At 41.6% G+C, this 23,912-nt stretch overlaps 2 protein-coding genes across 2 annotated transcripts; one reads left to right on the forward strand and one right to left on the reverse strand.

The window, feature by feature from the left end:
• Positions 1-634: 634 nt before the first annotated feature.
• On the forward strand, positions 635-4,317 carry LOC311260483 (uncharacterized protein). The gene is made up of 4 exons (XM_084358325.1): positions 635-684; positions 2,652-2,704; positions 2,905-3,264; positions 3,429-4,317. Exons 2-4 carry the CDS (start codon positions 2,659-2,661, stop codon positions 3,683-3,685), a joined length of 663 nt encoding a protein of 220 aa, XP_084214451.1. The 5' UTR covers positions 635-684; positions 2,652-2,658; the 3' UTR covers positions 3,686-4,317.
• Positions 4,318-6,636: 2,319 nt separating this feature from the next.
• On the reverse strand, positions 6,637-10,323 carry LOC311259796 (uncharacterized protein). Its single transcript, XM_084357128.1, has 4 exons — positions 10,274-10,323; positions 8,250-8,302; positions 7,690-8,049; positions 6,637-7,525 (listed from the first exon to the last, which is right to left on the reverse strand). Exons 2-4 carry the CDS (start codon positions 8,293-8,295, stop codon positions 7,269-7,271), a joined length of 663 nt encoding a protein of 220 aa, XP_084213254.1. The 5' UTR covers positions 8,296-8,302; positions 10,274-10,323; the 3' UTR covers positions 6,637-7,268.
• Positions 10,324-23,912: the final 13,589 nt, after the last annotated feature.

A 23,912-nucleotide genomic window follows, 5' to 3' on the forward strand; every position in this document is an offset into this window, starting at 1 on the left:
TTTTGAAGTTATACACAACTATTTACATTAAAATGCAAGCAATGCCTCAGGCGTTTTTGTACAACTATTAACAACCATTTACAAAACAATCAGGTGTCACAATAAGATGCCACACAAATTATTTGTGCCACTCCAAAAAAACAGTTCCTGTCCACCACAAGACAGAGAGGCACATCACAGGCCTGACACTTCCAGGGTGTCACCAAAACAAAAGATGGATCACCCACTTCATCGTCAAAGTCCTGACTCTCTGGCTCAGACTGGCTCTGCGTCTCCCTCAGGTCAGCTCCTCCCAGCTCAAAGAAGAGCTGCACTGCCCGCTCCACTTTCAGTAGTCGCCTCATTGTTTTGACTACACTACACACTAAACACACTACACTACACACTAACTATACACTCCAAACACGCTAAATGTCACAAATCTCTCAAATCTCAAAAACTCGCTATCGGTAGCTGCTCGCTATCGCTGTCTCTCTTTCGCTGCCGTCACTCCGACAACTTTCCCCTGTCCCTCAGCAACCAAATGCCATTTTTTGATTGGTTGATGTGGTGCATGTTTCCACCAATAGGAAAAATAGGGATAGCCATGTTTTTTGTTTTGTTTTTTTTGCAAGCACTAAGACCATGAGGGACTGTCATCACGACTTCGTCTGTAAATGACCGAAGACAATCGACCCGACATGTGTAAGTGTTGATTTAAGTTGGACTTGTCAGCTGAGGAGTTAAATTCTACCAGAAACTGAATTTCCTTTTCTAAAAATCTTTTGTGAACATTTGTTATTGTTGAATGTAAACACTGATTCACATGGAGGACATGTTACAGTGTGGTTAACATAGTCGTGGTCTTTTGATGTGTGGTTGTATGGTTGTATGAGGTGCTAATATATATATATATATATATATAGAGAGAGAGAGAGAGAGAGAGAGAGAGAGCGGTGCTCCCAACAGAGCACCGCATGACTTTCTCTTGACCGTACAGAGTGAGCTCACAGTCATTTTTTGAACATTTTTGGGGCTTTACGTTATAGTGCCCTGCCTTATAAAACGTTTTTCAGAGCATTTAAAGAGTTAATGAAAAAACACTGTGCGGTCCTCACGTCGAGCACCGACTGTGAGCTCACTCTGTACGGTCAAGAAAAAGTCATGCGGTGCTCTGTTGGGAGGACCAAAAAACACCAACAGTTGTTGCATCAGCTTGTGCGCGTCCTGACATACAGCGAGCGAAACGGCGACGAAAAGTCGCGCGAAGGTGTCCTGATATGCAGCGTGACGATTTTGTCGCGAGTATATTCTATTGGTCAGAATCCAAACCAATCAAATTATCGAGGGACGTAAACAAACTTCTGGCGCTATTTTTAGATTCCTGACATTTCCTGGTTGCCGTTTTTGACATCTTGGACGGAATGAGTGAGGTAGCAAATGGATTTCTAAAAGTTTACAGTACTTACTTGAAACGCCCAGCTCTCGGGCAATTGCCGACCATGCGGCCTCCTTCCGATTCAAATCCTTGTGGTGCGGGTGTCTGGGTTCATAAATCATAGGATATTGCTGAACTATTAAAATTAATTTCTCCTCGTCCATGCTTGCCAGTCGGTTGTTCTCCTCTCTGCTAACTAGGCACCGGAACTGCCCCCGTTTATAAATTCAATCAGGGTCCCGTCTGACTCAAATGGCTCTGACAGGGAGCTCGCAAATACATTAGAAGCTCATCCGTGTTAGTTATGTGTCTATAGAAGTCAGATGAGTCAGTCAGCTGTATGAGGGACACTCTACCAGAAACATCACTTCCACTTGTATAAATCTTGTGTGTTAGAAGATTTTATCGATGAAACTAAACAGTCAGTGTTGATATTTCCCTCCATCTTCATCTACAGTTAACATTCATTCATCAATATTGAGTCAAACAGTCAGTTGTGAGCTCCTGATGTCCTGTGTGACAGTGATGTGAATGTGGATTGGGATGGAGTCGTCGTTGGTCTACAACTGACTCTGTTTTGTCTCTACTGAACGTTATTATACTAACAGCCGCTGGGTTTCAACATGTTTGTCTTTTATTAGATTTCAATCCTCAACAAACTTGTTTTGACTTGTTTTTCAGCTTTCTTCTTCTTCAGGACGTTTCAACTGGACTCATTCACTTTTTACTGTAAAATCATGTCATCAAATATGATGCATTGTTACTGAGACCTGACAACAACATGAGCCTGTTTGTGTTTATCTACAGTTGTTTCTCAGGACTTTATATGGAGACACTGTTTATATGTGTTTCTAATGTATCAGTGTTACAACACTGACAACATGTCACCATGTTCCAGATACACTCATCTGTCTGTAGGAGCAGCACTAGTTCTGCAGTGTTTTCATGTGGCAGCTAGATGTTGATGTTTGCAGCTGAATCCACATGTTGTCATGTTTCCTGCTGATGGTGGACAGTTTAACTACTGGTGCCATCTTGTGTCAGAAGTGCAATACAGCAGCTTAGTGTTAGCATCGAGACTGTGTCCGGTCAGGAAGTCATTGTGTGTAATGAGCAGGATAATAAAGACAAGGGAGTATTGTAAGGACTGAAGACAGACTGTAGATGTTTGTTGTGGTACATGTGAGGACTGAACTGTGATCACATGACTCTTCACCTCTGTCTCCTCTCACAGGGAGAAGATGATCTGCAGGATCCTGCTGCTCATCAGCCTCAACTGTGTCTGTGGTTAGTTTCCAGCTTCACTTTATTACACTGTGATTCAATGAATCAGTTAAAGTAGCCCACATGTGAGCAAACAGTTGATGTTGATGAGCCTCTGCAGCTCTGAGACGTCACTAAACTGTCCACAGAAACATTTTAAAGGCTGCCATGTTAAAGTTGTCAGTGTGTCTGCTCCTCACTTTCCCTCTCTGTCTCCTCAACAGGAACATTTGTAGTGAATGTGACACAGACCTCCTATCAGGCAGAGGAGAACCACAACATCACACTGGAATGGATGTTCCCAACCACAGCTGTCACTTCCCCCAACTCCCTTTTTATCTTCTGTGATCTGATAACTGATCACGCAGTCCCAGTCCTATTTCATCTACACGGAGGTGTTGAGGCCCCAGAGATTCAGGATCAACAGTTTGCAGGACGAATCCAGTGGGACAAGGACGTCCTCAGAGACGGGCGACTCAGACTTTGTGTGTCCAGACTCAGGACTGAGGACTCAGGCCTGTATCGCTGTAAAGTTTGGACAAACTATGGTGTGGACTTTGGTGAATGTCAGCTCAACGTCTCTGGTAAGTTGGTTGAGTAGAAGTCAGTAGAACTTTATTAACAGGTTCAATTCAGCCGCTTTTAAAGTATTGAGGACGACCACAATCCACAATCCTTCACTTCATTCTCACAGTATCTGAGAAATGTGTCACAGCTTCAGCTGTTCTGTTGTTTGGTCTCTTTACAGCAGCGAGGGATTGGCCCGAACCTGAGAGACCCAACACAGACACACCTGATAGACGCAACGCAGACACGACTAAGAGACCGAACACAGCAGGTCGAAGAAGGATCGGCCTCTACTGTGGACTGGGACTGACAGCAGCAGTGGTAGTTGTGTCGGTTGTTTGTTACCTTTTATTCATTCACTGTCTGTCTAACAAACAAAAGTCCAGCAGAGGATTTAAGAAAAGTTCCAGCTCAGCAGGACCAGAGGAAACAGTTTGATCAACACTGTAAATGAGACCGTTAAAACACATCCTGCCTTTATGTTGTTCAGTAAGTCTCCATGATATACAGTAAGAGTCAGAGGAGATAAACAATAATGGAGTTGATGGAGGAAACATTGTTCTTCACCTTTATGTTGTCCATTATTTTGACAGGACGTCTCATCAAACTCTTTCACTTATTAGACAGATCTGAAATCTGCTCTGTGTTCACTTTACTGAAGTAATGCTGAGAAGCATTTTCTACTTTGTATACCATGTATACGTAACGTTTTTGTCCACCGCCACAACCCGCCCGCACCCTCCGCTCCTCTGACGCGAACTTCCTCACTCCACCACACAGGACCAAGCACCGAACCTGGGGCGACAGAGCCTTCTCAGTAGCTGCCCCCTCCCTCTGGAACTCCCTCCCCACACACATCAGAGACTGTACAGACCTCACTACCTTCAAAACACTAACCAAAACTCAACTCAACTGTTTTTAATGTATAACTTGTCTCTTTTTGTATTTTTATTGTGTTGTTTTTATTATTCTCTGTCTTTGTGTACCCTGAAAAGCGCTATATAAAATAAAAAATGTATTATTATGTGTCTGTGACATTTATATTTTGCATTAAAGTAGGTCATATTATGCTTTTTGGGTTTTTGCCTCTCCTTTATTGTTGTTGTAGCCAATTTTGATGTGTGAATATGTTATGTTGTGTATGTCTTTGGTGAGTCATGTAAATAGCAGTGTTGCTCGTCCACCTGCGCACCAGGGGGCATAGACAGGGAATCACGGTGGTAACGTAGTCTATATAGGGGAGTCACCGGTGAACAGGTGGAGGGGAATTAGGGTCATGGAAGCCACACAGTTTTTCAACCGTTCGTTTGTGTGTGTCTCGTAACGTTAGTCTTTTTGGTTTTCTTTCATATTTACATGTTGGTTTCAGTTCATTCAACACAGCCGGTTTTCTGTAGTAGTTGTAGTTTAAGTAGCAGTAGTAGCAGTGGTAGTAGTTAAAGTAGTAGTAGCAGAAGTAGTGGTAAAGTAGTAGTAGTAGTAGTAGTAGTAGTAGTTGAAGTAGTAGTAGTAGTAGAAGTAGTAGTAATAGTAGAAGTACAACTACTAGCTGAATATATGCTGAAGCAGTAGCAGAACAAAAGTTGAACATTACCCCATAAGAATGAATGGGCAAAATTTGAATTACATAAAAAAAAAACACCTCCAAAACTCCTGCTGTTCTTGAAAAAACTGTGATGGTTATGGACAAAATATACAATGAGTAACAGGAGACATTACTGAACTCTGTGATGTCTTTTTTATTTCTCTATAGTGAAAACTGAGGGAGTTAGAGCGAGCGACAAAACTGATACCGTCTGCTCTCCTCCAGAAATGTAGGCTCAAAATTATGGGGGAGTTGCTGGAGAGCTTGTCGCTCTAAGGTTTCTACAGCCAAAAGTGTAAGTTCTACATCTGAAATTCATCAGCTGAAAGCCAACAAGATTTCCTACATTTCTATGTACATATCGTCTATGAGAAGTAAAAGCTGTGAGATCTAAATCAAGCTAAAGAGAATTTTTTCCTCAAGTTTATCCAGCTGCTCTCCACTCTAGGGTCATGTGACCCACCCTGCAGCTCTGAACATCCCACAATACACACCCATTGTAAAATCTGAAGAGGGGCAAAAAAAACTTTAAAACTTAAACTGTGATAATTTAAAAACTGTAAAAGATTTTAAAAAGTTGAATACATGCTGAATAGTTCAAAGTTGTCTAACTGCTAAAAAGTTGAAATGGTGTCTGCAGCTTATAGAGGACCACCGGAGGTTGAAAGTGGGGTGGGTTTGAAGAGGAATGGAAGATTTCTCCATTTACTTCCATTGTAAAATTGTTTTGGAAAAAGCTGAATATTTGAAAAAGTATGATAGAAAATTGAAATGTCATTGGCTGAATGTGTTTAAAAAGTGGAACATTTCGATATTTGAATGGTCTCTGTAGCTGAATATATGATAAAAAGGAATTGAAAATTGGAATTTTTTTTGCAGAAAAGCTGAATATTTCAAAAAGTATAATAGATAGAAATATGTCCTTAATGAGCTGAACAGTTTGATAGTTGAACGGTTTCTGTACAACAAATTATGAAGGATTTACCTTTCGAAAAACACTGAATCAGCATTCACACTAATAAAACAGGTAAAACATGTTTGCAATAACTCTGCTACAATTAATGAAAGGCTTTCATGAAACATTTTGAGAAGAAGTCAAACAGCCAGTAGAGTCCTGACTGAGGATCATAAGGGAGCAGCAACTCAGCAGCTGGGAGCTCAACCATGAAGTGCTTTAAAGTGATGATTAAAACCTTCAAATCAATTCTAACACTGACTGTTAACCAGTGAAGAGAGGCTGAAACAGAGCTGATATGATCTTATCTTCTAGTATTTGTTAAAGCAGTGCAGCTGTGTTTTGTAGCAGCTGTACACATGAAATTGTTTTTGACTCCACCCTGAATAAAAACTGCCACTTGAGGGAATTTGTAGTCATTTCCAATGTGTCTTGCAAAAGATGAGGTCTGCCATGCCTTATGCGTTTACCGTTTATTTTATGTGGGGAAAAAATATTTACAGAAAACCGGCTGTGTTGAATGAACTGAAAATAACATGTAAATATGAAAGAAAACCAAAAAGTCTAACGTTACGATATAACAGAAAACATCTCGGACAAAGACACACACAAACGAACGGTTGAAAAACTGTGTGGCTTCCATGACCCTAATTCCCCTCCACCTGTTCACCGGTGACTCCCCTATATAGACTACGTTACCACCGTGATTCCCTGTCTATGCCCCCTGGTGCGCAGGTGGACGAGCAACACTGCTATTTACATGACTCACCAAAGACATACACAACATAACATATTCACACATCAAAATTGGCTACAACAACAATAAAGGAGAGGCAAAAACCCAAAAAGCATAATATGACCTACTTTAATGCAAAATATAAATGTCACAGACACATAATAATACATTTTTTATTTTATATAGCGCTTTTCAGGGTACACAAAGACAGAGAATAATAAAAACAACACAATAAAAATACAAAAAGAGACAAGTTATACATTAAAAACAGTTGAGTTGAGTTTTGGTTAGTGTTTTGAAGGTAGTGAGGTCTGTACAGTCTCTGATGTGTGTGGGGAGGGAGTTCCAGAGGGAGGGGGCAGCTACTGAGAAGGCTCTGTCGCCCCAGGTTCGGTGCTTGGTCCTGTGTGGTGGAGTGAGGAAGTTCGCGTCAGAGGAGCGGAGGGTGCGGGCGGGTTGTGGCGGTGGACAAAAACGTTACGTATACATGGTATACAAAGTAGAAAATGCTTCTCAGCATTACTTCAGTAAAGTGAACACAGAGCAGATTTCAGATCTGTCTAATAAGTGAAAGAGTTTGATGAGACGTCCTGTCAAAATAATGGACAACATAAAGGTGAAGAACAATGTTTCCTCCATCAACTCCATTATTGTTTATCTCCTCTGACTCTTACTGTATATCATGGAGACTTACTGAACAACATAAAGGCAGGATGTGTTTTAACGGTCTCATTTACAGTGTTGATCAAACTGTTTCCTCTGGTCCTGCTGAGCTGGAACTTTTCTTAAATCCTCTGCTGGACTTTTGTTTGTTAGACAGACAGTGAATGAATAAAAGGTAACAAACAACCGACACAACTACCACTGCTGCTGTCAGTCCCAGTCCACAGTAGAGGCCGATCCTTCTTCGACCTGCTGTGTTCGGTCTCTTAGTCGTGTCTGCGTTGCGTCTATCAGGTGTGTCTGTGTTGGGTCTCTCAGGTTCGGGCCAATCCCTCGCTGCTGTAAAGAGACCAAACAACAGAACAGCTGAAGCTGTGACACATTTCTCAGATACTGTGAGAATGAAGTGAAGGATTGTGGATTGTGGTCGTCCTCAATACTTTAAAAGCGGCTGAATTGAACCTGTTAATAAAGTTCTACTGACTTCTACTCAACCAACTTACCAGAGACGTTGAGCTGACATTCACCAAAGTCCACACCATAGTTTGTCCAAACTTTACAGCGATACAGGCCTGAGTCCTCAGTCCTGAGTCTGGACACACAAAGTCTGAGTCGCCCGTCTCTGAGGACGTCCTTGTCCCACTGGATTCGTCCTGCAAACTGTTGATCCTGAATCTCTGGGGCCTCAACACCTCCGTGTAGATGAAATAGGACTGGGACTGCGTGATCAGTTATCAGATCACAGAAGATAAAAAGGGAGTTGGGGGAAGTGACAGCTGTGGTTGGGAACATCCATTCCAGTGTGATGTTGTGGTTCTCCTCTGCCTGATAGGAGGTCTGTGTCACATTCACTACAAATGTTCCTGTTGAGGAGACAGAGAGGGAAAGTGAGGAGCAGACACACTGACAACTTTAACATGGCAGCCTTTAAAATGTTTCTGTGGACAGTTTAGTGACGTCTCAGAGCTGCAGAGGCTCATCAACATCAACTGTTTGCTCACATGTGGGCTACTTTAACTGATTCATTGAATCACAGTGTAATAAAGTGAAGCTGGAAACTAACCACAGACACAGTTGAGGCTGATGAGCAGCAGGATCCTGCAGATCATCTTCTCCCTGTGAGAGGAGACAGAGGTGAAGAGTCATGTGATCACAGTTCAGTCCTCACATGTACCACAACAAACATCTACAGTCTGTCTTCAGTCCTTACAATACTCCCTTGTCTTTATTATCCTGCTCATTACACACAATGACTTCCTGACCGGACAGTCTCGATGCTAACACTAAGCTGCTGTATTGCACTTCTGACACAAGATGGCACCAGTAGTTAAACTGTCCACCATCAGCAGGAAACATGACAACATGTGGATTCAGCTGCAAACATCAACATCTAGCTGCCACATGAAAACACTGCAGAACTAGTGCTGCTCCTACAGACAGATGAGTGTATCTGGAACATGGTGACATGTTGTCAGTGTTGTAACACTGATACATTAGAAACACATATAAACAGTGTCTCCATATAAAGTCCTGAGAAACAACTGTAGATAAACACAAACAGGCTCATGTTGTTGTCAGGTCTCAGTAACAATGCATCATATTTGATGACATGATTTTACAGTAAAAAGTGAATGAGTCCAGTTGAAACGTCCTGAAGAAGAAGAAAGCTGAAAAACAAGTCAAAACAAGTTTGTTGAGGATTGAAATCTAATAAAAGACAAACATGTTGAAACCCAGCGGCTGTTAGTATAATAACGTTCAGTAGAGACAAAACAGAGTCAGTTGTAGACCAACGACGACTCCATCCCAATCCACATTCACATCACTGTCACACAGGACATCAGGAGCTCACAACTGACTGTTTGACTCAATATTGATGAATGAATGTTAACTGTAGATGAAGATGGAGGGAAATATCAACACTGACTGTTTAGTTTCATCGATAAAATCTTCTAACACACAAGATTTATACAAGTGGAAGTGATGTTTCTGGTAGAGTGTCCCTCATACAGCTGACTGACTCATCTGACTTCTATAGACACATAACTAACACGGATGAGCTTCTAATGTATTTGCGAGCTCCCTGTCAGAGCCATTTGAGTCAGACGGGACCCTGATTGAATTTATAAACGGGGGCAGTTCCGGTGCCTAGTTAGCAGAGAGGAGAACAACCGACTGGCAAGCATGGACGAGGAGAAATTAATTTTAATAGTTCAGCAATATCCTATGATTTATGAACCCAGACACCCGCACCACAAGGATTTGAATCGGAAGGAGGCCGCATGGTCGGCAATTGCCCGAGAGCTGGGCGTTTCAAGTAAGTACTGTAAACTTTTAGAAATCCATTTGCTACCTCACTCATTCCGTCCAAGATGTCAAAAACGGCAACCAGGAAATGTCAGGAATCTAAAAATAGCGCCAGAAGTTTGTTTACGTCCCTCGATAATTTGATTGGTTTGGATTCTGACCAATAGAATATACTCGCGACAAAATCGTCACGCTGCATATCAGGACACCTTCGCGCGACTTTTCGTCGCCGTTTCGCTCGCTGTATGTCAGGACGCGCACAAGCTGATGCAACAACTGTTGGTGTTTTTTGGTCCTCCCAACAGAGCACCGCATGACTTTTTCTTGACCGTACAGAGTGAGCTCACAGTCGGTGCTCGACGTGAGGACCGCACAGTGTTTTTTCATTAACTCTTTAAATGCTCTGAAAAACGTTTTATAAGGCAGGGCACTATAACGTAAAGCCCCAAAAATGTTCAAAAAATGACTGTGAGCTCACTCTGTACGGTCAAGAGAAAGTCATGCGGTGCTCTGTTGGGAGCACCGCTCTCTCTCTCTCTCTCTCTCTCTCTCTCTCTCTCTCTATATATATATATATATATATTAGCACCTCATACAACCATACAACCACACATCAAAAGACCACGACTATGTTAACCACACTGTAACATGTCCTCCATGTGAATCAGTGTTTACATTCAACAATAACAAATGTTCACAAAAGATTTTTAGAAAAGGAAATTCAGTTTCTGGTAGAATTTAACTCCTCAGCTGACAAGTCCAACTTAAATCAACACTTACACATGTCGGGTCGATTGTCTTCGGTCATTTACAGACGAAGTCGTGATGACAGTCCCTCATAGTCTTAGTGCTTGCAAAAAAAACAAAACAAAAAACATGGCTATCCCTATTTTTCCTATTGGTGGAAACATGCACCACATCAACCAATCAAAAAATGGCATTTGGTTGCTGAGGGACAGGGGAAAGTTGTCGGAGTGACGGCAGCGAAAGAGAGACAGCGATAGCGAGCAGCTACCGATAGCGAGTTTTTGAGATTTGAGAGATTTGTGACATTTAGCGTGTTTGGAGTGTATAGTTAGTGTGTAGTGTAGTGTGTTTAGTGTGTAGTGTAGTCAAAACAATGAGGCGACTACTGAAAGTGGAGCGGGCAGTGCAGCTCTTCTTTGAGCTGGGAGGAGCTGACCTGAGGGAGACGCAGAGCCAGTCTGAGCCAGAGAGTCAGGACTTTGACGATGAAGTGGGTGATCCATCTTTTGTTTTGGTGACACCCTGGAAGTGTCAGGCCTGTGATGTGCCTCTCTGTCTTGTGGTGGACAGGAACTGTTTTTTTGGAGTGGCACAAATAATTTGTGTGGCATCTTATTGTGACACCTGATTGTTTTGTAAATGGTTGTTAATAGTTGTACAAAAACGCCTGAGGCATTGCTTGCATTTTAATGTAAATAGTTGTGTATAACTTCAAAAACTTATGTGCAAATTTAGCAAACAACAATTTATATTTGCATTCTAAGTTATAAAAATGGTTCGTTAAACATGTTTGTGGTTTTCACAGTAAAAAATCTAACTTTTTCCTACTCGGATTTTATGTTTTTTGTGTGATTTTAGGTCCAGTGTGTTAATACAGTATGTCAAAATGGAAAAAAACACTGTAAAGTCACATGTGAGGTTGTGCTGAAAAAAATGGCACCAAACAAGGCAAGGTAAACCGTGTTTAAGGTAAAATATAAAAATAAAATATTAAAATATAAAACCTCCTTCTTGTAATGCTGCAGTTGAAACTGAAATGAAGTGCTGCTGTTTGATTTGTGTTTGGTAAAATCAAAAGTAGTCAAAAACGGCCAATACGCTGGACCTCAAAAGGTTAATAAGATATGACATTAACATTGACAGTATATCCTGTATATCCTGTACTGGCCTCCTACAGGATGTAAAGAAGAATCAGGTGAACTTTAGAGCAGAGAACATTCAGCAGTTCTAAACAGAAATTACACGTTAAAACATTAAATGAACTGAAGAACTGTGAACCACTGAAAACATTAGAAATCTGTAGAGAGGTTTTTCTTTAATATTGTGACACATGATCCCTCTGCACTGTGTGTTAATGTGTTTTGTTATGTTCAATTTTTCCGTAAGTGTTGTTTTTTATCAAGATTTTTTTTACTGTCCAGATTTTATAAACAGATTTAACTTTCTCACGGGGAGCTTTAAACCTTCTTGTTGTAATGCTGCAGTTGAAACTGAAATGAAGTGCTGCTGTTTGATTTGTGTTTGTCCATCAACATCCTACACTGTCAGATCTCTAAATGTCACAGCTGGTTCAGTAAGTCACTGTATGGAGAGTTTTCACTCTGTGCCTTCTTTTTTATTTTATTTTTTTTGTATTTTCTTTTTAATTTCACAATAATTCAGCACAAAAGACAACAAAAATATCTCTCCTGATACGGTATCAGTGACAGAGTGACTGTACAGGTTTTCTTTTTGTTTTTTTCCCCTCCTTTCCTTATTTCTCCCTCCCTCTCTTCTCCCTCCTCTCCTCTCTCCTTTTTGTACCCACATCCCTACCCTACCCGTATTTCCCAAAGAAAAAGAAAAAGAGAGGGATGGACCTTCTGATGGACATCGTTACAATACACTGCCTCTCCTAATGTTGTGTTTATAATGTGTACATACTGTAAATAAATCCATTTTTATATGAGAGAAGTTGTTTTGACCCATTTGGTAAGTCTTTAAATATCTAACACCCAGAAGATGTCAAGACCTCAAAGAGTTTATCAGCCACAAAGTTCATAATAATTAAACTTTATTCACACTCAGACTCAAACTTACTTTCAGGCCACATTAATGAGTAGAATATTAAAAGACTGACAAGAGATGAATTTATGTGTTTTTATTGCTTCAGCTTGTCACAAGTCACATAATGAAAATGCAAATGGTAACATATTGCAAATTACATCATAAGACATGGTTAAGACCTTGAAGGCATTTATTAACTTCATATAAATCTGATATGAAATGTGTTTTACAGCATTTAAAGAGTTAGGTTAATTTTAAACATGACATATTGTGGGAAATTAATGTTGTCTGTTAACATTCAAGTTCATAATATATGAAACTTGTTCTGTCTTTCACACAAGATCATTAAAAAAGTCAGCCTTTGTGTCACATCTACAGTATAAGTAGATAATACCAATAGTTACAGGCAAATCTTCAAAAGATAAATACAATAAGTTCCACAGGTCCGTGTTCATGTAGGGGGAAGAGAAGAGCAACATGTCCTTTTGGATAGCTGCAAAATCCCGAAAGCGTTCATTAAACCCCACTGTGAGAGATGCGATGGCTGTGGCATACCTCTTCGTTTGCGTACCAATATTGTCCTGTGGAAAACTGTCCATGACCTCACGCAAAGCTGGAAAATGTGCAGTGCTGGGCTCTGTCTGTGACAGGTGTCTTTCGAAAAGTTGCATCTTGGTTCCATATGTGTTTTACAGCATTTAAAGAGTTAATGAAAAAAGTTAAATATGAATATCAAATGACTTGGCAATTAATTAAATTCATTTAAAACACAAACGAAAATATGAAGACACAGCTGCTGTTTAATTTGTGGAAAACAAAATCCACTTAATACAAAAACTTTAAAGTGAAGAGCGCAGCTTTTCTTTCAAGCACACATACAGAGACAGAATGACAATCAGTAAATATGTATTTGTTTTTATTGTAAGCAGGTTTTATTACTTTCTGTATGTTAATGACTAGTTAGACCATCAATATGTTTTAATGTTGGTTGAAGAAATTGCTGTATATTATTATTATTATTATTATTATTATTATTGTTGTTGTTGTTGTTGTTGTTGTTGTTGTTATTATTCTTATTATTATTCTTATGATCCTTGTCTGGACTCCAGCAGGATGGAATGATCTTTCTCTTCTTATGTGTTACATACACTGACAGGAAGTAGTAGATCACAGAAAGTGATGCTTTTCCATCAAATGAAAACAAGTAAAAAACAGTGTTGTTACGTTTCTCTTCTGTTCTGACATCCTGTAAACTGTCAAATTGTTCCGACTGTCTGTCCAGATTTCATCTACAGCTGTAACTTTCACACATTGAGCTTTAACCTTTCCTTATTGTGATGTAAAGTAACAATGTGTTGTGGTCAGCAGAGGGAGCTCTTTATCACCAGTTTAGAAATCCTCACCTGGCTGCAGCTTACAGCTGTGATCATTTAGACTAGGGCCAGATTTGACTATGACAGTGGCCTACAGTGAAGGTGGTTTAAGTGTTAAGTATCTGTTTAAACTTGAAAGCGCATTCACTATGAATATGAGTGCCCTCAGGAAAACACTTGGGGAAAACAACACAAGATCTTGAGCTTGAAACATGGCATTGATAAGCAATGTCTAATTCAGAGTTTAAGATTCATTTCAGGAGAAAAATCATTCTCCAAAGCTAACAGATACATCTGAGATTCCTGATGTGGAAGCTGATGTGAAATGAAGTCTTTCTATCTGCTGAGTGTTGTGGTCCCATTTCACTCTTAAGGCTTAGAGGGAGCAGTGAAACAGTGCATGTTTAAATCATCACCCACACAGAGTCCCTGTGTGGTCCAATAACTAACAACGTGCATCATTAACTGCTTACACCTGTTTAGAGAAGCTTTTAGGTTGTAAATAATGATAAATAACAGTATATTTACTGCTTGCTTTAAGGTTTTCCTCGGTGATAAAGGTTTGATATAAAGTTTTTTTCCCTCTGTGTGTATATATCATGACAAGGCAGTGAACTAATTGGTTATCAGAGCTTAAAAATGCTGTCAGTTACCACTGGTTCTTTTCTATACTTAAGTCTTATGTTGAAGCATTTAGCTGTTTTGTCACAAGTACTTGAGTTTGGTCATTGTCTCAGATATCTTTAGAACTTCGTCTATCCCTTTAGTTTCTTTGCCAACAGTCCTACTTTGTATTTAGCCTGAGACAGACCTAAATAATCAGATTCACCATCATTTAGTGTAGATTACATTTCTGTATGACTTGACCACCATGATAGATTTCAAGCATTTGAGCATTGGTAAATGTTTTACAGATCACAGTGTCTGTCCACGTAGTGTATGGCTGGGCTTGCTTTGGCGCTAAACCTGAGCTGGTTTCTTAAGGATGTGCTACTAACATCGAGCCATTAACTCAACTTTTAGAAGTGTGTTCATTTTACTCTGTTATATTACATATTTATGATCTACAGCAAGTGTTGATGAAGCACGAACACCTCATTAACAGCTTTTTGTGGAGCTGTAGCTACCACGCCCTATTCATATTTGCTAGAAGTAGCACCCTGACATGATTTTTTTGTGTTATTTTGTTTGTTTACCTTGTATATGAAACAGTTTCCCACTGATGAACCTCTGCAGTGTTTGGCTTCAAAGCCTGCTGTTGTTTCTGATACCTAATGTGTATTGAGCTTTGGCTCTTGTCTCTGTCTCATGTATCAAGTTATTAATTACAGCAGTTATGTTAAACACAGTTTTATGTATTCTGTAGTTACCATTTAGTAAAACTCCACTGTGAAAAAAAGATCATTTTGTAAAAACAAGCCAGTGTGATGCAACAGTTATTTGTGTATTTACCATGTTATTGCAGAAAGTGAATCATATTGAGATGATTAAATATAGTTTAAAATGTTTTACTTAAATGATGGCAACTATCTTATCAATCTATACATACATCTGTAAAACAATCTATACATAAATCTATAAGTACATCTATACATACATCTATAAATCTATACATACATCTTATCCATCTACATCAATCTATACATACAACTATACATCCACCTATGCATCAATCCAAACATCAATCTTATCTATCTATATATCAGACTATACATTTATCTAAACATCCATCTGTACATCTATCTACACATCCATTGATCCATCTGCATGACATCCCAGAAGTCCACAGTGAGGAGAGGAGGGCAGCTGATGCTCTGCACTGGATGGACTTGGTGGAGGATCAAGCTGCTCCATCACCAGGAGATGCTCCACATCCTCTGATTGGCTGGACTCTGTGTGAGTCCTGCAGAGGAGGACAGAGATGTGACTGCTGTTTCTAGAACATGCAGCCAGGAGGCAGGGCTTACACTGTACTCCTGTGGCAGGTGATACATGTTACTCACCTGCACTGCACTGGAGTCTGTCTGTGCGGCGGCTGCACCACGGCTGTCCACTGATGTGTGCTGCGACAGGACCAGGACTGTCTGAGGGCGACGTGGTTCCTCCACAGTTGCTACACCAACAAACAGAAACACAGATCAGTCTTCTAAAACTTTAAAAACACTTTAAAATAAGATACCTCTTCTTACAGCTGCAGTAAACTACATCTGAATACTAATATTGGAGCAAATGACATTCATTTGAGAGTCACAACTTTTGCAAAGATGAAGAGTCTCCAGAACACTGTTTAAAGCTAGAAAGGTGGCAGGGTCCGCCACATATTAACAAAGTAATACAGTATGAAATTGTGTTGTCCTTTAAGGTCACTTTATTTATTCAGTCATGAAAACAAAGAGAATTTGTTTATTTAGTTTGCTTAAGCATTAAAAAAAAATCTGTCAATGAAGATCTTTCGCTTCTGATTAAAAACAGTGCCCCTTTAAAGATCCTGTACCAGGAACCATTGTACCTCAGTGTTATTGTTCACAGTGGGGAAGTTGTTTTGCGGCATTCAAATTAAATCTAATAAAATGTACAATTGGTCATCTGTAATGATCCTGAACTTTGTATTCATGTAAATGTTCAATGGCGCTGAAAAGTGTTGAATTACTTGAACTAAATACCTTGTTTGAAAGATTAATGTAGTTTAACAATCAAACGTCTTCTAGTTTTCATCACATTTCACATGACAGTCCTCACCTTTAGGAGCTTTTCTGCTCTCCCTCTTCCTCTTTTTGCCCAACACAATACCAAACACATCTCTACACTTTCCATCTGACATCAGCCAACAAAGATTGTTTGCAGTTTGGTGATGTAAACATGTATGAGTTGTGTGTGAGCAATGTGTACTTACATAGTTCTGGCTGACAGACCAGCAGGGGTGTCTCTGAGCGTGGAGCTCTCTCTCTCTGTCGGCCTGCTGGTAGTAAACGGCCTGCTTCTCCGCTGACAGTGACTTCCACTGTGGACAGACAGACAACAAACTGTTTGTTAGCACACACACACACACACACACACACACACACACACACACACACACACACACACACACACACTGGCAACAGGCAACAGGTTCTGATATTATTTTTCATCATCTCACCTGACTGCACTCTCCTGGTCTTCCAGCAGCGTGCGCTGGGCTGTCACAGGCCGAACCAGGATCACACCTGATGGTAGAAATGTGGGAGATGGAGTGCAGTCGTCTGGTCGGACGTTAATGACATCATCATCCGTCAGAGGAGGGGCAGCAGGCTCACAGTCAAGCGCCTCAATCGAGGAAGTGATGGCTGAACTTCCTGAGGCTTGACAACGTAAGTCCTGCCACTGAATATGAAAACACACACACAGAATATGTAGTGGCAAAAAACAGTTCAGAGTTTTTCCTTTAACCCTTTATGACCTATTTCCTTTTTTGTTTGTACCATCTGGAGAATGCGGGTGATGCAGTGTCAGACTCGCAGTTTGTGTCAAAAAACATCCGAAGAGAGAGAGTTTGACTGTTCACTGTTGCTGGTACTTTATTGTAAATTGAATAAAATACAAAATAAAATGCAAAAGAGGTTTAAAGCAGGTTTCACAGGCGCAGACACGATGCACAGCAAGCTCACAGACTGAGGTCAATGACGGTATCTGCTGGTCGCCTTCTCCCCGTCATGCTCTACCAGCAGCCTTTTTAAAAGGTGGCACCATCACCACCTGTTGAGGGTGCACACTCAAAAAAGAAAATATGTCACAAAAATAGAACAACTACAAGTAAATCATGTAAAACGTAAAACTTAAATGTGGCTCCTACAGAATTATACTGTCATTGTCTTGAATCATGTATCTGCTATTATTTCTGGCGAGCTGAACTATTTTCTCATCTGAGAAATGGGTGTCATGACCGTAGGAAGACATCTCACCTGACTTTGCCCCCCTGACCTTCCAGCAGCAACATGTTCTCAGCTGTCGCAGGCCAAACCATCAACAGAGGTAACACATGACCTGAAGGTCTTCCTCATCCAGGGGAAGACGCGTCAGAAGCAATTCTTCTTCTTCTGAGGCTTCTTCTGTGCCCCCGTGTTTTCTGAAAATAAAAGAATATTAAAGACCTCAGCTGTACTCCAAAATGTAAAACCATTCAGATGCAAAGATGACTGTTACTTACCACATGGGCGTGAGTCAATGGTCCTTTCAGTGTTGGTCACTGGGCATGGGTGTTGCACAGGAGGTACACACAAAGGAACACCAAAGGACACAAATGTCATTTCAGCCATACCCCATGGTTACAGTTAATGATAACTTTTTGTAACTGCCTTCAAACTGCTCTGACTACCTGTGTGGGTTCTGGTTCAAAGTTTCCTGTGCAGGTTCAGAGTGAAACTACAATTGTTTATGTTGTTTACTTCCCACCTTCCTCTTGTATATATCGATATGTGTTTGAAGCATCAGAATTAAATCGTGAAGACAGCTGCAGATTTTTCTCTTCTCTCCACAGAACACAGTGCATGATGGGAAACGCTCAATTTTTCTCCTGATGGAAAGAAGTTTGATCTGAAGTTTTCTTTATGTTGAAATGTAACTACATGATTTTATTTGACATATAAAAAGGTTACCATGTTGAATTTATCAACATGGTAACCTTTTTATATGTCAAATAAAATCTGGTTCTGTGGTTGATGATGTCTTATCTGATCCATAGGAGCAGAGCAGGTTGTGACTAATAAAAAATCCCTGAGCTTCATGTCATTGTTCTAAAACAGTGTTTTTCAGCCTTTTTTGAGCCACGGCACATTTTTTACATTAAAAAAATCCTGCGAAATAGCAAAATAGCTCTGTTTGCCAGAATGGGGAACTCCTTGGCAGCAGTCAACCAAAAACTGTCCAAAGGTAGATCAGCAAAGCTTAGCTTTAAACCACGGTCTTGTCTCAGTTCAGTTAGTTCCTCCTGCTCCTGCAAAGTCCTTTCCAGAAACTGCTGCTGCTATATGGGTCCCTAACCCAGTCAAGGCATTCAGTGAAGGCTGAGGGGAAATAAAATGACAACTTCTCCTCAAGAGTTTTCAAATGTTTACCTATTATCTCACACTGTGCAGCAGTGTTGACATCTCCTTGCCATTTCTGAGTGAGGGGGAACATGTCAAGGTTGGCACTTTCCAGATGTTGTTGCCAGAGGTGCACCTTTGAACAGAATCCATTTATTTTGTCTGTGCTTGTGAGCAGGTTTTCATTTCGGCCTTACATTTGTGTGTTCAGTTCATTCAGATGCTGAAGTATATCTGACAAGAATGCCAGCCTTGCACACCACTCATTACCTGCAAGCAGCTCTCTCATCAACTGTATTATATTCTGCTCTAGTTTAAGTGGGCCCATATTGTTTTTGCTTCTCAGTTGCTCTGTGATCGATAGCCAATCATTGCATGCAGGCATCCTAAAGGTAGGTAGTGGTCCTCTTGGCTCTCCCTCTGTCGCCGTAGGCACACCTAACTTCCGGTGCGCCCGATGTCCGCTGCTGTAGCAGGTATGAGAGCGGTCTCTGCAGTGGCGGTCCTAGCTTGCATGATGCCCTGGGCGAACCTCACCTTCAACTTCACCTATGTTCTTACCTTTTCTCTTCGATACCTCAGTATTTCATTTTATCTACCTCAGTATTTTAATTTATTTTATTTTATAGCTACTTACAGTAGATACTACTTCAAAGTGGCCATTTCACTCGCGGGGAGCGAGATTCACGCAACGCGTGAAATGTCAGTGACAACTGTGGCCACTAGGTGGAAGCATAGTACTGAATTGCAGCTGAAACGATTTTGGGACAATTCCACATTTGACCACAATGTAGCTGCAATGGAGAGTGGCGCTGTTTTAGGCTACAGGTAGAGTGAATGGAGAGGGGGACTGCTAAACCGTATCAGATTGATTCAGACTGATTGTTTCACAGCGGTGGGACACCTCAATTATCTGGGTGACCTTGGATAATCACTTGTGCTTTCTTTGTTTTACAGTAGAGCTAAAATATGGACATTAGTTGTTTTTTAAGGAACATTTGTTTACTGGTAAAATTGCCGACCTGAATTATTGTCCCAGTCCGCCCCCGTGAGCCTATATCACGGCCTGACTGGATGTTGCTTAAATATTTGAATAGCCAATAAAAATATCTGATACCCTAAAGACATCTGAGGTTGTGATTTCGCTCGCTCGCTCGCTCGCTGCAGCCACGGCTAATAAGCGGAGGCAGAAACAATAACGCACAGCCTACAGAAGTTTCTACGTCCATACAAGCATTTAAGAAATGATTCTTATCAGTTCCATAATTCAGAGAGGATTTTTACTCAACGAAAAAATGTATAAAGATCAGCTTTTAGGTTGAAGACACGACAGCAACACGTATGTCCAGACGCTGGTGTGTGTTATGTCTGACGTATAGCTCCCCCGGTAGAGCAGCTCCCCCGGTAGAGCAGCTCCCTCAGTAAGCAGAATCTTCTGCTAGTATGAGTTCGAATCTCTGTATAGGCTGTACCTTCAGGTAATGTGTTTTCTTTTCTCATCATCATTATGATCACATATAGCTCCAAGTTTGAGCAAATAAATGAGCAAATGAGCATTAATTCTCCGCCGGGCCGCGGCACCAGCTTTCCTGCTTGTGTACATAAAATACATTAAATTCTGACACCACAACTGTAGCGTTCCGAATATCAATAGATGATAACCAGAAAAAAAAAAAAAAAAACGTTCTATTGATCTGATTCACCGGCTTCATGGACGTCGGAACTATTTTCTGAGAGGGGGGGCGGGGGAAGCACGCACTTTTATCAATGATTAAGGATTTGATTTGAAGTTATTTTATAATGGCGTGCAGTTATAAGAGAACTAGATGGATGAACACGGCATCTTTATTGTTAAGAAAATGAAACTCCAGGAAGCTCCCCACTGCGTAAAAACGCAGCGCAGCCAGGAGCTGCACCTCCGGGCTGAGGGCAAAATTACAGCGGGTTGCTCTCGGGATGTGTGGAGACACCAGAGTGATCAGCCGTTGGATCTCCGCACGGGGCAGCCGGTACTTTGCCTGGACAGCCCGGTCTGACAGCACGTCCAGTGGGGAGAAGTGCTGACGCACGTATGCATTTATGTAAACCGTCTGGCTTCGCGCACGGTGACGCTGTTGGTTCGCAGCGAGAATGTGCTGTATTGCAGCCATGGTTTATCACACGCGCGGACTTTGGCAACGCATTTATATAGAGTAGCAGGTGAAGCCTCTCTGGATGAGGTTCAGCTGAGTTTAATACATCTGTTTCCTTGATATCTGTGAAATGCCACAGGGTTGTATTTTTATGTGTAGTACTATAAACTCATATGCAGATGTGTTTTAAAACTTAAACGCGTAATTCAATAACAAGGTTTTTTTTTCTTCTTCTATTAACCTATGTTTCTTGCGCCAGTGGTCCGCAGCTATGAGCGCATTTCAACATTGAGCATTGTTTTATTATTTCGAAAAGTGGAGGATATAAATTTCCCTGACGCGCTTGATCACTGAGCATTTGGTCGCTAAGAAGGCTGTTAAGAGTGGGTCAGCTCGATCTTACATTTCCTTCTTAGTGAAAGATCTTCTTAAGCTAAGAGCGACTCTGGGAAACACATCCTTCTTTCACAGCGTTCTTAAGAGCGCTCCTAAGAAGATCTAAGCACTTAAGAGCTTCTTAACGAATCTGGGAAACGCGGCCATTGGCAGGGCCAGACACAGCTTAATGAGCTTCTCCACCTCCGAATGCAGGATGGACACATCCTGGATGGTGCTCACTTCTCGTCCCCTACGCACATTCCTCAGTATGGGGGAATGCAAATGTTAAGGCATCTGGAACACGTTCGCTTAACTGGAAAGACCACATCCATCCCCCACACTTTTGAAAAGCTTGCTACGCCAGCGCCCCGACCCCCACCCCCGCGCGCTGAGGACAGCAAAGAGGTCTGCAACAAATACATTGATCACTTGGCCAAGGGATCTCCTCCTGCAGGGAGACTGCTTCAGGGACTCACTCCGCTTTAAATAACCTTCTGTATATCCGACTACTGTGAAGCTGCTGATTATGTATTTTAATAAAGCTAGAGAAAACTGTCTGACATGACGTGGCGTCGTTCTTCTTTGTTGTAGAAAATATAAGGAATAGAAAGCACAAATATTTGTGTTAAATTCTGACACCACAACTGAAAGAAAGAAAGCCGGTCATAGACGTCGGAACTCACGCACCCCATCAGCCTCCCTACCCACGGGAAGATACGAGAAGTAAGCACCATCCAGGATGTGCATATGGACCTGGTGCGCTCTGAGGCGGAGCGGCGTTTTGATCAGGAAGGACTCCGCATAGCTGCAGGGCGAGAGCAGGCAGTTCTTGAGGCGGCTCAGGGGAAACGAGTGGATGTGGGTTCCTCGGAACTGACCCCCTTTACCACGAGAGAGGTGGAGAAGCTCATTAAGCTGTCTGGCCCTGCCAATATCTGTCGCGGCATCCGAGCGCTCTTTCTCAGCCTTGCGCAGGCTGAAAACCTGCTGCGCACCATGACGCAGGAGAGACTAACACATTTGACCGTTATGAACGCTCACAGTGACCATCGATCATCTATTGATATTCGGTACGCTACAGTTGTGGTGTCAGAATTTAATGTACACAAGCAGGAAAGCTGGTGCCGCGGCCTGGCGGAGAATTAATGCTCGTTTGCTCATTTATTTGCGCAAACTTGGAGCTATATGTGATCATAATGATGATGAGAAAAGAAAACACATTAACTTAAGTTACAGCCTAAACGGAGATTCGAACTCGTGATTCTCGCGTGATTCTATGAACTCGGCCACAACGAAGTAGTACCTACTGTAAGCATTTTATTGTATATAGTATTTTATTGATTTTTGTATATTGTATATAGTACTTTATTGTTTCTATATTTGCCCATGTATTTCGATTGTATTTGTATTTAAATGTACCCGCTGCTATGATAACCTAATTTCTCCTATCCCTGATTAATAAAGTTATCTGTCTGTCTGTCTGTCTATCTATCTATCTATCTATCCCCCACACCAGTAGAGACAGCTGAGGTCCAGAGGTGAACCTATCCCCCTCTCCCTTCCCCTTCTTCTACAACCTCTGTATGTGAGACTTTCTCAGCAGCAAGCAGACGCACCTTTACAAAACAGAGAACGCCTAGTCGCCCACTCCCCACACGGCAACATGACATCATTGACTTGACGTGTAAATGAGCAATACAAAAACCGGAAGAAATGAATGCAAACAAATTTAAGGCAGCCGGTACAGGTCGGCACCGGGGTTGATTTACCGAGGAGACGAGATAAGCCCAGAGACGGCTGCTACAGAGCCGGTTACTGTGGGTGACTGTCCGCTCGCTTTTGAAAAAAATGTTGTGGGCGCTCCACAGATGCCGCCCTGGGCTTGCCCATATTGCCCCTATGAGGAACTGCCCCTGGGTCTCTGTATCGTTTGTGCCTTAGTTTAACAGTTTATTAGCGTGTTGTTGCGGGCGGCTGTGGCTCAGGGGTAGAGCCAGTGTCTTGTTATCAGAAGGTTGCTGTTATTCCCCTGGTCTGCATGTCGAAGTGTCCTTGGGCAAGAGACCGAACCCCAAAACTGCTCCTGATGTGCTGGTCAGCACCTTGCATGGCAGCCACTGCCATCAGTGTATGAATGTGTAAATTACTGTAAGTCACTTTGGACAAAAGCATCTGCTAAATGCCCTGAATGAAATGTTAAAACTCAGTTATATATGATTTTGTAGATGCCTGTTGTGGACCCTCTCCTCTTCCTTAGACGTGGCTCTCACCGATCACTGCTGGTAGGTCCATCTATACCGTGTGCCGTGACATTATGTGGCGTGTAGTATCTAAATGGCTGTTTTCATTTTAGGAATTTGCTCGTAGTGGCGGAATAGCACCACAGGCTCTCGTCCCCTCCCCTTTCCGGGCTCATAGGCACGGTTGGATCAGGACTGCAGGTCTGTGTTGCTCTGCAGGCAGGAGGCCCAGTTTCCTGTTACAGCTGCTAACCAACATTTAGTGTTGCAGGAAGTAGTCTGTCATGATTCAGTGTCCTGTTCTTGTGTTTTCTGTTTTATTTTGATATCATGCCCTCATGTCACTTTTTGCTTTTCAGTTCCTCCTGTGTGTTTTTCCCTCCCAGTGTTTTTCCGCTGTTTTTGAACCACCAACTTGGAAGTCAAAGTCAAAAGCCTGT

This window comes from Pagrus pagrus (genome assembly GCF_965226575.1).
Source record: "Pagrus pagrus genome assembly, chromosome: 7".
Taxonomy (NCBI): Eukaryota; Metazoa; Chordata; class Actinopteri; order Spariformes; family Sparidae; genus Pagrus; species Pagrus pagrus.

What these genes read in the sequence shown, in the direction of transcription:
- LOC311260483 (XM_084358325.1), top strand. Translation starts at nt 2,659, where the DNA reads ATGATCTGCAGGATCCTGCTGCTCATCAGCCTCAACTGTGTCTGTG. An exon ending in CAGCCTCAACTGTGTCTGTG is followed by an intron (nt 2,705 to 2,904) that starts GTTAGTTTCCAG and finishes TCTCCTCAACAG; the next exon opens with GAACATTTGTAGTGAATGTG. An exon ending in ATGTCAGCTCAACGTCTCTG is followed by an intron (nt 3,265 to 3,428) that starts GTAAGTTGGTTG and finishes GTCTCTTTACAG; the next exon opens with CAGCGAGGGATTGGCCCGAA.
- LOC311259796 (XM_084357128.1), bottom strand. Translation starts at nt 8,295, where the DNA reads ATGATCTGCAGGATCCTGCTGCTCATCAGCCTCAACTGTGTCTGTG. An exon ending in CAGCCTCAACTGTGTCTGTG is followed by an intron (nt 8,050 to 8,249) that starts GTTAGTTTCCAG and finishes TCTCCTCAACAG; the next exon opens with GAACATTTGTAGTGAATGTG. An exon ending in ATGTCAGCTCAACGTCTCTG is followed by an intron (nt 7,526 to 7,689) that starts GTAAGTTGGTTG and finishes GTCTCTTTACAG; the next exon opens with CAGCGAGGGATTGGCCCGAA.